Below are 14,344 nucleotides of genomic sequence, written 5' to 3'. Positions count from 1 at the left end.
AGCATTGGAATCTTCATTGATGAACCAAGGAGATGAGAGTAAGACGTCATCGTGTTCATGTTGAAGTTCGCTATTGTTGTACGGAATGTTTTTGAGAAAAGCTTAAATTGGAATGAGATCAAACAGCTAAAACACTCAGAAAACACCAATCAAACACTCGATTTTACAACTAGAATGCAAAATTGACTCACAATAGAAGATCTAAGATTATTTTCTGAAGCAAAAGAGCGGAAAATTGAGATCTAACATGAGACTCAAAACTTTTGCTAAAACTCAGAAAGTTAGAACAATTCTGTATGAATCCTGCTCTGATACCAAATGTAGCCGTAATGAAATCAAGTATGTATTACGAGACAAGAGTAAAATTATGAATGATGAACACAACATCTAAATAATATATGTTTGGCTCAATTAAGCTTTCATGAGGACAAAGTGTTTTAGACAATTACACGAAAAGTTCTTCTCTGACTCTAGTACAATTCCCTATTTATAGGGAACATGAAAGAGAACAAAAAATACAAGAGACTAGACACAGTAAGCTTCGAAACATAACAAGCCCTTGTAATAACATTACAAACTATCGAAACTAATCAATGACAATCGACACCTCACAACTACATTCGACATCTACACCTAATTAAGTCATAACATCATACATGCATTTTAAACACATATATATATACATTATACACACATGGTCATTACATACAAATACACATACATACATTAATTTCTATGTGCTTGCGTACAAATACATATATACATGTACCAAATACACTTATACATATACTAATTACACATATACACATACAAATACTATATATTTCACATATACAAAGAAACATATAAACAAATATATACATGTAACATCCGGATTCCCAGTTATTTTATTTTAACCTTTTATTTTGAGTTAAAGAGAGGGACTCGACGAGTTGACGCCTAGACTCGTCGAGTAGGATCGCGATTCGCTGACTGGATTAATGAATGGACTCGACGAGTCGGCTAGGTGACTCGACGAGTCTGTGCTGGCGGCAGAAACCCTTAATCTTTGGGCATGTGCCCTATTTAAAGGCCTTTATGGCCTTCATTTGCGGCCACTACACCCCTGAGAAACCCTAGAGAGCAGAGAGAAAGCTTGTAGAGTAAGAGGAGGGATAATTCATCATTCTTTGGTGTGTTTTAGCAAAGGGAAGGAAGGATTTCGAGCTAGGCTGACTTGTGGGACTCAAATCTTCCATCATTTCGTTCAGAGCTGCTGTGGGAGGTAAGGATTCATGTCCATCTTCATTTGAGTAATAGATTTCATGAATCTAGGGTTTCTTCTCTTCACTGTTGGTAAGAGATCTAGTGTGTGTGATGTCCCCTTGTGACAATATTATCAGATCTGGACCTTGGGAGGTCTAGAGAGTCCATATTCTTCAGCTTTATGCAATCCTTTATGAGTTTTGGGGCCTAGGTTATCATATTAAGGGTTATTTTGGCATATAGAGATGATAGTGTGATGCATGGGCCTAAAGTTCGAACCTTTACGTGACTTTTGAGTGCTAGAAGGTTAGATCTACTAGTTGGAGAAGCAGATCTGACCTCAGAAGGTCGTTTGAGTGTTGCCATGGAAGGAACTCGCCGAGTCCATAAGGGGACTCGACGAGTCGAGTCGGGTTGCCCTGCGATTCATGACCAGTGGTAACCCGTCGAGTGGAAGGTTCGCTCGACGAGTCGAGTGAGGTTTAGATAGACCCAGAGGACACGCTTGGACTCGCCGAGTCACCTATGTGCACTCGACGAGTCTAGTCAAAGTTGACTGTTGACTTTCGTTGACTTTTAGGGTCTAGTCAATGTTTGGACTTTTGAGCCATTGGAGGGGTAAAATGGTCTTTTACCCTCCTGAGAGAACTTAGAGAGGGAATAGCCTAGCCTTTGAGAGTCGTATTGATTAGAGTAATTATTTTATGTGATTAGGCGGAGGCTAGATCAGTATTTCCGAGTTCGAGATTTACCGAGTTACCCGAGGTGAGTCTTCTCACTATACTTTACCTAGAATGGTAATTAGAGTATGTGACAGAGTATGTTGTATGCTAATATATGATGTGATATCTATGTGATTCTGTGCTATGTGTGATTCAGAGATTACAGAGTTAGGACCGGAAGGTCCATAGAGTTAGGGCCAGAGGGTCCACAGAGTTATGGGACTGGAGGGTCCCACTGAGACACTTTGACCAGAGGGTCATACAGAGTTATAGCCTCGAGTGGCTAATATGTGTTGTATGTGGTATTTTGGGGAACTCACTAAGCATTTATGCTTACAGTGTTATGTGTAATGTGTTTCAGGTACTAGCGATGATCGCGGGAAGGCGCCGGCATGATCCGTACACACAGACCGAGGATTTTATTTGTGATCTTGGGATATGTTTTATTTGATGACAATTGTTGAACATGAGATTTGAGAATGTTTAAATGATAATTATGTTGTTTGAAAAATAAAAAATTGTTTTGAAAATTTAAGCATTAACGATTGTTTTGTTAGGTGCTGGAATGATTTCAAGTGTGTGGGGTTTAATAGTAATACCACCAATGGAAATGGTTGTGTAATTTGGATAGGAATCAATAGGTTTTTGGTTAATCCTCATGATAACTCTACATCAAAGTATGTGATCAGCCAAAATCCAGAAAATCAAAGTACAGGTAATAATGTCGATTTCCATTGGTTTTTGCTGCCATTTATGCCACCTTAAAACTAAACATGCCAAAATGCAGGAAACGAAACACAAAAGTGCAAGAATTGGATATGGATATCAATTAGTGTTTCCATTCCTCTTGTTTTCCTTTGTTTTGGGACTTTATGGTATATAAAGAAGAGAAAGCATAGACAAAAAGGTATATAATTTGAATCTAGCTTATGTTTGTACTTTCTAGTTGCATCTTTTGTTATGTCACTGATATTGATTGTAGAATATGAGAGACGGAAGAGAGATGAATATTTCGTGGAGCTGACAACTTCTGAAAGCTTCAAGGATGTACATCAGCTTGAAACAGATGGTGTGAAAGGAAATGATTTATTATTATTTAGCTTTCCCTCTATCATGGCTGCTACCAATGATTTCTCAGTTGAAAATAAGCTTGGACAAGGTGGTTTTGGACCTGTTTACAAGGTTACACTACTGTCACCTCAAACTTTTATGATAGATCTTTTTGGTTCTCGCATTTGTATATCTCTTTTAACAAAAAGATAGATCATGCAATTATAAAAACAGGGAAAACTAAGTGATGGGAGAGAAATTGCAATCAAAAGGCTTCAAGAACATCAAGGCAAGGGCTTGTGGAATTCCAGAATGAACTAGTACTCATAGCTAAACTTCAGCATACAAATCTTGTTCGAGTTCTTGGTTGTCGCATTCACGGAGAAGAAAAGATGATAATATATGAATATATGCCCAACAAAAGTTTAGATTTCTTTGTATTTGGTATGCATTGTTTGAAACATAAATGCATTCCGTGCTTTTACATGTGATATTCATTATAGATGCTTTTACTTGTTATATTCATTATAGACTCTTTCACTGGCTTGCAGATGAAAACAGAAAGGCAGAGTTGGATTGGCCTAAGCGATTTATCATTATTGAAGGAATTGCTCAAGGGTTGTTGTACTTGCATAAGTACTCAAGAATGAAAGTTATTCATAGAGATCTAAAAGCTAATAACATTCTTTTAGATGAGAGGATGAACCCTAAGATTTCCGATTTTGGTATGGCAAGAATATGCAATCAAAATGAGACCGAGGCAATGACTAACCGGGTGGTTGGAACATAGTAAGTCATCTCTCTTGAAGTATCAAAAATCCCATTGAGTTATATACTTTCATGGTTAATCTATCAGCAAAAAGTTAGATTTAGTATTACCAAGGAGAATCAACTCGATTATCCAAATCTAGATCGAGTATCTTTTAGATGAATTTATTGTTTTTCTGATTCAATTCTATCAATTTCTAAAAAGTTTTTGTGACCATGCTGTATTCAGTGGTTATATGTCTCCTGAGTACGCAATGAGGGGGGTTTTCTCAATCAAGTCTGATATCTTCAGCTTTGGAGTCTTGATCCTGGAAATCGTCAGTGGAAGAAGAAATAGTAGCTTCGTCCATCTTGATGACACATATAGTCTTATTGGATACGTAAGTCAAGTTCAGATTTTAACATATTTCCTCACACAATTACATACTAGTTGAATTTGATTAAATAGTTTAAGCGTACCACTTTGTTGTAAAGTAAGGGAAATTAGATCAAATCATTAAATCATATCTGAATGATATAGGCATGGGTGCTATGGCAACAAGGGGATACGTTGGAATTGAAGGACCCCTCACTCGGAAATACTTGTGATGCACAACAGTTCTTGAGAATTGTTCATGTTGCCCTTCTCTGTGTACAAGAGAATGCAACAGATAGGCCAACAACATCCGAGATGATCTCCATGCTTCTCAATGAGTCCATATCATTACCCACTCCAAACAGACCAACATTTCTGATAGGTGGAGGGGACTCAAAGTCAACCTCATATGAAAGCAAAACAAAAGATTTATCTGTGAATAATGTGACTATTTCTGTTGTGGAGGGTCGATAGGGTATGATCGTAGCTGCAGCATATCTTTCCTTGTGAAAAATCTGTTGTACTATAATTTATATTCATTCACTTTTGAAGGAGGTGCAAATCCATTTTTTCATACTTGTTATATGCATGCAGAATTGCCACTTTAGAATATAAAGTACCTCTTTACAAGTCTATCCACATTAAATATGTTGATAAAGAACATTTCTTACACAGGCGTCTGATTTGACATTTGTCATCGACGCATGCTTTGGATCTCTCGAGAAAAGGTTTGAGTCATTGTTAGAACGCGGAAGAGTTACGGTTTTTTATAGTAGTCCAGGTTTTATCAATCATGTTGCAACTAAAATATAATTTAAGTTTTAGTGTTTACTCTACAAGAACTAAAAATCGTATTGAATATCATAAGGATAGAGTAACTGCAAAATCAGATAGAGTATTCACAATGTTAGGCTTCTAAACCCACTTTTTGAATATTTTACATCATATGTGAATGTGTATTACATGATTGACCGTTTAAGAAAAATTCGGCAGAATTTCCCCTTAGATCCCAAGTATATATAGAAATATATATATATATATATATATATATATATATATATATATATATATATATATATATATATATATATCCGATGAGCAAAAAAAAAAATAACAACCGAATCTTTCTTAAACAATCAATCGTGTAATACGCATTCACATCCTAAATGAGATAAAGTATTAAAAAAGCAGTCCCAAAACGGGGGCAGCCCGAAATTAATTTATAAATCAATTTCGGGCGAGGATTTCTAGGCTTTTGATGATTTAAAAGGAAGAGAGTTAAACTAAAAACCCTGCTTTTTATTATAGCATTGTACTTTAAATAATTAAGTTATTAAATTATAACTTAGTATATTTAGCTTCTTCATTTTTCATTTTTCATTTTTTATTTTTATTATAACATTGTACTTTAAGCGATTGTAGTATATATTTGTTATTTATATAATCTTATTTTCCTTATTTTTATTATTTAAATAAACTTATTATTGTTTTTATTTTTCTATTACGAAATTGTAGTTTTTCATATTTATTTTTATTTATAGCATCATAATCGTGTTGTTTTTGTTATAGTATCGTACTTTAAAAGACATTGTAAATTATAGCATCCTACTTTTTGTTTTTTCAATTATAACATGATACTTTACATATTATGTAGTTTTGAGGACTAAACTAATTAAGTCATAACATCATACATACATTTTAAACACATATACATACACTATACACACATCTTTATTACATACAAATACACATACATACATTAATTTTTATATGCATGCATACAAATACACATATACATGTACCAAATACACATACACATACTAAATACATTTATACATATACTAATTAGACATATACACATACAAATACTATATATTTCATATATACAAAGAAACATATAAACAAATACATACAAGTACACATTCATTCACATATACAAATACATACATATTCTTCATACTTCTAATTTTATATTTCTCAAATACAACTAATTTCATACTTCTAATTTCACACAAAGAAACATATAAACAAATATATATATATATATATATATATATATATATATATATATATATATATATATATATATATCCATTCATATATACAAATACACACATGTACCACAAAATACACACATACATTCCACAAAATAAACACATTTATATCAATAATTTCATTCTTGCATGCAAAGAAACGTATAAACAGAAAAAGTGTTCAACATATACACAATTTCATAAAAAAACACACCTGTGGCCGGAAATCAACAAAAAAGTGTGTTGTACGATGGCGTTGTAGTGGTGGTCGTCGGAGAAGAACACAGTGGTGATGTTGGTGCCTGAAAACCACCAATTCAGAAAATTAACTTCAAACAAAAGGTTAGAACATAAAGAGAAAGAGAAAGAAGGGGATTTCACCGGTGGTTTTGTGGTTGTTGTACTCGCCGGAGAACAACCGTGCGGCGACGGTGGTGGTATGCAATAGTCCCTAAAATCACCAAAATCATCAAACTAGAGTGCAAATTCCGTTCAACATATATAAAGAAAGAGGAAAGAGGGAAATGAGCACCTACCGTCACCGACGAAGCTTGGAGATTCGAAGTGTTTTATCAGCATCGGTAAACTCGACCTTCGGTGAGGATGGAAATAGGTCGCCGGCGTAAGTGGTGGAGGACGCCGGTGGAAACAATATCTCGACTGAAATCGTCAGTACAATCGACTGAAACCGCCAGAGAAATCAAGGATGCCGGAGAATCGAAGGTGGGAGAGAAAATGATCGTGAGTAGCTGTTCTGGGACTAGACACCAACTAAAGGGATAACCCTAATTGCGGTGACGAGTTGGAGAGAGGTATTCCCGCTCATATTTTCGAGACCATTAGCGACGACATCGACATCGCTATTTAGGACGCCGCTATTGGGTATGTACGGAGGAACCCAACCATTAGATCAACGAAAGAATGTAGGACCAAGATTGAATCTTGGCATTGACCTGATGTGAATCTTTAGCAACGCCACCTTTAGCGACGACTCTGGCTTTAGCGGCGACATTAGGTGCGTCATGTCGCCGCTAAAGCAAGCATCGTTGCTATTTGTGCTGTCGCTAAAGCCAGCATCGTTGCTATTTGTGCCGTCGCTTAAGGCTTTCTTGTAGTGAAAAAGTAGGAAATAAAATATTAATATAATTACTGTTTTCTCACGTTGTTAAATAATAGTAATAAAATATGTAAGCTTTTAAAAAAAATATGATGATCTGATTATCACATTGCTCAATGTCCATGTGCAATTGTCAAATGAGACACAATATTACCATGTGCAACTGTAAAGATGACGACGCAGCCAAGCACGTATCATTAGTAGAATTACTTTGGGAAGTCCCCATTTGTATATTATGCAAAGAAAACCACGAGTGAATTATAATATTCAAGCCTTGGCTTACCGAGTATTGAGAATGGTGCTAGACAAAGATGCCATGGTGTTGACCCGGTCAACTATATACATCCAATTCTAATGAACATGCTGCGCGTTCAGTTGGCTTTATCAAATATTACGTTTCCTTCTGCTTAGCATATTTCCTTAATAAACGTGGAACATATTTAGTTTTTAAATCACCACCACTACCAGTTAATAATTAATCTAAAAGAAAGTTTGACAACCACCACCACCACCCAAAGGCCATCATGGATGATCTTGGCTCCATTCAAGCCTAACATCAATATGGATACAAGCAGTAACATCGAGATGAAGATTCACGTCTCTAACTTTAGTTACACATCTTTTTGAGAAATCGATACTATTTTCTAGAAAATACAAGATTAGAATGAATAATGGGTTCTTGGTCGTTGTTAGCAGCATCTTCACAAGTTCATGTAGCAGTGGTTTCTCAAATTCTGAGTTTTCTCGTTTTCCTCTTCTTTTCTAAAGGTACATATATGCTTCTGTATCCAAAAATAAACAGTAAGATTTTGTTCTTAATGCAATTTTATACGAATTTGCAGGAACCTTGGGGGTTACTTTTAATATTGTAAACGACTGTGGGTTCACCATTTGGCCTGTCATCATTAGCACAACGAGTTTAAATGAAACTACATTTGAGCTCACAAAGGGTACTTCACGCTCTTTTGAAGCTCCGAGTGTATGGCTTGGTAGTATATGGGGTCAGACAGGCTGCAACTATAATAGGTCAGGTAAATGGTCGTGTGCCACAGGTGACTGCAGAATCAATGGCACCAATGATATGGCTTGTAGTGTATATGATGTAACGATACCCGCCACAGTTGTTGATTTCAGAATCAATCAAACCCAAATCCACAGCCAGGATTTTTATCATGTCAACATTGCCCAGGGCTACAATTTGCCAATACTTGTGGAGGCGACTTCCGGTTCAGGTTCCAGTTTACGTAGTTGTGCTAAGACGGGATGTGTTGAAGACTTGAATCAGCAGTGTCCAACCGAGCTAAGTTCAGCCGATGGAAAGGTGTGTATGAGCGCTTGCATGGCCTTTCACTCTCCAGAGTATTGTTGCAGTGACTCTTTCTCGTCACCCTCATCGTGCAAGCCAACAGCATATGATCAGTTGTTTCGATCAGCGTGCCCAAGATCTTTTACGTATAGTACCCCGTCCGATCTATGGGATCTACAGACTACTACATTTACTTGTAATGGTGCCGATTACACCATTAGATTTTGTGCTGCTGCAGATTCATTTTCAACAATCAAACTTGGTGGCCAACTCAAGTCTACAGACCAGCTTGTTTCGGTGCGTGGAAATTTTACATTAGGGTTCTTTGGTGAAGATTACAGTTACTTGGGAATTTGGTACACAAGCGATGTTCAATCCACAAAAGTATGGGTAGCTAATCCAAATGCACCGATCATATCCACCCCAGGCACTCATACCCTATCCATCAGTGCCAAAACCGGAGACTTGGTCATCAGTGCAGGATCCAAAACTCTAATGAGAATCACCGATGTTAAACTGGGTCCAAACGCAAATGTGACTGCAACCCTCGAAGATAATGGTAATTTCCGGCTGATTAACCAAGTTGACAAAAGAGTTTTGTGGCAGAGTTTTGATCACCCAACCAATGTACTTTTACCTGGCATGAAGCTTGGGTATGACATGACAGCAGGCCAGAATTGGACTTTGACTTCTTGGTTGAGCAATGAAAACCCTGAATCAGGACCTTTTACTCTGAGTTGGGAACCCACTCAAAAAGGATCCCAGAGATTAATGATTCGACGACGAGGACGACCCTACTGGACTAGTGGGAATCTAAACAACAAAATATTTCAATATATGTTTGCATTGAATGGCCCAGGTAGTCAATCCATGTATAATCTCACTTCTGTATACAACAATAAAGCAAGATACTTTAGCTATGACGGTAATATTGCTGCTTTACCCATGTGGATTTTAACACCAAAAGGCCAAATTAGAGATATTAATAATGCTACTGCTTGGAGCCCTGAGTTTTGTTATGGATATGATTCTGGTAATGGTTGCATGGAGTCGAGTTTACCTCAGTGCAGGACAGAGAACGATAATTTTAGTAAAAAGAATGGGGATTTTGCTCAAGATAGGACAAAAAGTGCAACTGATGGGAACTCAAGCTTAAGCATTAACGATTGTTTTGATAAGTGCTGGAATGATTGCAATTGTGTGGGGTTTAGTAGCAGTACCATCAATGGAAGTGGTTGTGTAATTTGGACAGGTATCAATAGTTTTTTGGTTAATCCTCATGATAACTCTACGTCAAAGTATGTGATCAGCCAAAATCTAGGCAATCGAAATACAGGTAATAATGTTGATTTCTAATGGTTTTTGCTACCATTTACACCTCCTTAAAACTAAACAATCTACACTGCAGGAAACAAAACACAAAAGAGCAAGAATTGGATATGGATATCCATTAGTGTTTCCATCACTCTTGTTTTCCTTTGTTTTGGGGCTTTATGGTATATAAAGAAGAGGAAGCGTAGACAAAAAGGTATAAAACCATCAACGATATTAAATCCAGCTTATGTTTGTACTTTCTAGTTGCATCTTTTGTTAAGTCATTGATGTTGATTTTAGAATACAAAAGACGGAAGAGAGATGAATATTTCGTGGAGCTGACAACTTCTGAAAGCTTCAAGGATGTACATCGACTTGAACCGGATGGTGTGAAAGGAAATGATTTGCTATTGTTTAGCTTTGCCTCTATCATGGCTGCCACCAATGATTTCTCAATTGAAAATAAGCTCGGACAAGGTGGTTTTGGACCTGTTTACAAAGTTACGCTACTGTCACTTCAAATTTTTATGATAGATCTTTTTGGATCTTGCATATGTATATCTATTTTAACAAAAAGATATATCATCCAATTATGAAAACAGGGAAAACTAAGTGATGGGCGAGAAATTGCAATCAAAAGGCTTTCAAGAACATCAAGTCAAGGGCTTGTGGAATTTAAGAATGAACTAGTGCTCATAGCTAAACTTCAGCATACAAATCTTGTTCGAGTTCTTGGTTGTTGCATTCACGGAGAAGAAAAGATGTTAATATATGAATATATGCCCAACAAAAGTTTAGATTTCTTCGTATTTGGTATGCATTGTTTGAAATATATGTGCATTCAATTCTTTAATTTACTTGTGATATTCACTATAAACTCTTTCACTGGCTTTTGCAGATGAAAACAGAAAGGCAGAGTTGGATTGGCCTAAACGATTTATCATTATTGAAGGAATTGCTCAAGGGTTGTTGTACTTGCATAAGTACTCAAGAATGAAAGTTATTCATAGGGATCTAAAAGCTAATAACATTCTTTTAGATGAGAGTATGAACCCCAAGATTTCTGATTTTGGAATGGCAAGAATATGCGAGCAGAACGAGACCGAGTCAATGACTAACAGGGTGGTTGGAACATAGTAAGTGATCATCTCTCTTGAAGTAACAAAAATCCCATTGAGTTATATGCTTTGATGGTCAATCTGTTAGCAAAAAGTTAGATTTAATATTACAAATGAGAACTAACACAATTATCCAATTATAGATAGAGTATCTTTTAGATGAATTTGTTGTTTTTCTGATTCCATGCTATCTATTTCTAAAAAGTGTTGGTGACCATTTTGTATTCAGTGGTTATATGTCTCCTGAGTATGCAATGAGGGGGGTTTTCTCAATCAAGTCCGATATCTTCAGCTTTGGAGTATTGATCCTGGAAATCATCAGTGGAAGAAGAAATAGTAGCCTCTTTCATCTTGATGAGACATTCAGTCTTATTGGATATGTAAGTATAGTCAAAATCTCCTTTTAACATCTTTACACACTATACAATCTTCAATGAAAATGAGAGTACCATATTACTTTATTTGCTCCCACAATTATATATTTCGGTTGACCTAGCTATATATTCACGATGTCCAAACGGCTTAACTAACGTATGCTACAGAACCAAAGGGGATTTGACTAGTTGAATTTTATTAAACAATTTAACCTTACCACTTTGTTGGAAAGTAAGGGGAAAAAAGTCGATCAAAATCATTAATCTTATTTGAATGATTTAGGCATGGGTGCTATGGCAACAAGGGGATTCGTTGGAATTGAAGGACCCGTCACTTGGAAATACTTGTAATGAACAACAATTCTTGAGGACTGTTCATGTTGCCCTTCTGTGTGTACAAGAGAATGCAATAGATAGGCCAACAACGTCAGGGATGATCTCCATGCTTCTCAATGACTCCATATCATTACCCACTCCAAACAGACCAACATTTCTGATAGGTGGAGGCGCCTCAAAGTCAACTTCATATGAAACCAAAGCAGAAGATTTCTCTGTGAATAATGTGACCATCTCTGTTGTTGGGGGTCGATAGAGTATGAACGTAGCTTCAGCATATCATTCTTTGTGGAAAACTTTTCTGTAATATAATTTATATTTATTCACTTTTGTAGGAGATGCAAATCCATTTTTCTATACTTGTTAATTGTTATATGCAAGCAGAATTGCCACTTCAGAATATAAAGGACCCTCTTTACAGGTCTATCCATATTAAATATGTTGATAAAGTAAAGAACATCTTGTGCAGGCTTGTGGATGGTAGATTCATTATTAGCTAAATTTCAAAGCTTTCTCAGTCTAGAAAGTTTGGTGTTTATGCAACCTGATTGGGGAAGCCTGGTCACTAAATAGAAGCATCATTGAAATGTGTTTGGGCTGCATTTGTGGAAATATATAACTAATTTATAGATATCATCCGTTTACATTCCCTTATTAGTTTAGGTTTTAAATCATGTTAATTTGTCTCTTCAATTTCCTCATGGTGTCAGTCAATTGTATACACATTCACAAGAGCAAACAAACATGTTTAAATTCAGTCAAGCGGAATCTGATATTTCATTCCATCAGACTAACAGACTAACATTTTGCCACTCTTTACGAAGCCCATTATGAATGTGAGATTAAACTCCATAGTTGACCTGGTGCTCCGATATCGATTGCACTTGTAGATGAGCTCATTCAGACGATCATAGTACAATTCGATGGATTCACTTTCTTTTTGTTTAAATTCACTTAATTCAACCACACAATTTTTCGCTGAATTGATTTTTGTCTTTTCACTCCCTTGATACTTTTTCTTTAGAGTATTCCAGATCTCTTTTGCAGTTTTACAACTACGAACGTAATTGTAAACAACAGGAGGTAGAGCACCTCTGGGTTCTCTCATACACTTCTTCTCATTCTTCAACAATCTTTCAGTTTGTTCATTGACATTTTGATTGTTGGAAGAAGTTCCAATACTCTGTACAGCAGGAGGTGGACGAACATCACCGAGAATACACTTCCATAGTTCTTCATCGATTCCGTTTAAGTAATCCTCCATACGATCAGCCCACTGATCGTAGTACTCGGGAATCAGCATTGGAATCTTCATTGATGAACCAAGGAGATGAGAGTAAGACGTCATCGTGTTCATGTTGAAGTTCGCTATTGTTGTACGGAATGTTTTTGAGAAAAGCTTAAATTGGAATGAGATCAAACAGCTAAAACACTCAGAAAACACCAATCAAACACTCGATTTTACAACTAGAATGCAAAATTGACTCACAATAGAAGATCTAAGATTATTTTCTGAAGCAAAAGAGCGGAAAATTGAGATCTAACATGAGACTCAAAACTTTTGCTAAAACTCAGAAAGTTAGAACAATTCTGTATGAATCCTGCTCTGATACCAAATGTAGCCGTAATGAAATCAAGTATGTATTACGAGACAAGAGTAAAATTATGAATGATGAACACAACATCTAAATAATATATGTTTGGCTCAATTAAGCTTTCATGAGGACAAAGTGTTTTAGACAATTACACGAAAAGTTCTTCTCTGACTCTAGTACAATTCCCTATTTATAGGGAACATGAAAGAGAACAAAAAATACAAGAGACTAGACACAGTAAGCTTCGAAACATAACAAGCCCTTGTAATAACATTACAAACTATCGAAACTAATCAATGACAATCGACACCTCACAACTACATTCGACATCTACACCTAATTAAGTCATAACATCATACATGCATTTTAAACACATATATATATACATTATACACACATGGTCATTACATACAAATACACATACATACATTAATTTCTATGTGCTTGCGTACAAATACATATATACATGTACCAAATACACTTATACATATACTAATTACACATATACACATACAAATACTATATATTTCACATATACAAAGAAACATATAAACAAATATATACATGTAACATCCGGATTCCCAGTTATTTTATTTTAACCTTTTATTTTGAGTTAAAGAGAGGGACTCGACGAGTTGACGCCTAGACTCGTCGAGTAGGATCGCGATTCGCTGACTGGATTAATGAATGGACTCGACGAGTCGGCTAGGTGACTCGACGAGTCTGTGCTGGCGGCAGAAACCCTTAATCTTTGGGCATGTGCCCTATTTAAAGGCCTTTATGGCCTTCATTTGCGGCCACTACACCCCTGAGAAACCCTAGAGAGCAGAGAGAAAGCTTGTAGAGTAAGAGGAGGGATAATTCATCATTCTTTGGTGTGTTTTAGCAAAGGGAAGGAAGGATTTCGAGCTAGGATGACTTGTGGGACTCAAATCTTCCATCATTTCATTCAGAGCTGCTGTGGGAGGTAAGGATTCATGTCCATCTTCATTTGAGTAATAGATTTCATGA

At 36.2% G+C, this 14,344-nt stretch overlaps 1 protein-coding gene and 1 pseudogene across 1 annotated transcript; both read left to right on the top strand.

Moving 5' to 3' along the window:
• Window positions 1-2,811: 2,811 nt before the first annotated feature.
• LOC145116076 (G-type lectin S-receptor-like serine/threonine-protein kinase At1g11330) lies at window positions 2,812-4,625 on the top strand (annotated as a pseudogene).
• Window positions 4,626-7,757: 3,132 nt separating this feature from the next.
• LOC145116074 (G-type lectin S-receptor-like serine/threonine-protein kinase At1g67520) lies at window positions 7,758-12,097 on the top strand. The gene is made up of 8 exons (XM_079052437.1): window positions 7,758-8,058; window positions 8,133-9,932; window positions 10,005-10,124; window positions 10,211-10,410; window positions 10,513-10,723; window positions 10,809-11,046; window positions 11,258-11,408; window positions 11,686-12,097. Exons 1-8 carry the CDS (start codon window positions 7,962-7,964, stop codon window positions 11,992-11,994), a joined length of 3,126 nt encoding a protein of 1,041 aa, XP_078908563.1. The 5' UTR covers window positions 7,758-7,961; the 3' UTR covers window positions 11,995-12,097.
• Window positions 12,098-14,344: the final 2,247 nt, after the last annotated feature.

The sequence above is a fragment of the Lactuca virosa genome, chromosome 5 (genome assembly GCF_052849685.1).
Source record: "Lactuca virosa cultivar CGN04683 chromosome 5, Lactuca_virosa_CGN04683_v6, whole genome shotgun sequence".
Classification (NCBI taxonomy): Eukaryota; Viridiplantae; Streptophyta; class Magnoliopsida; order Asterales; family Asteraceae; genus Lactuca; species Lactuca virosa.
This window is presented reverse-complemented; position numbering and strand designations above follow the sequence as displayed.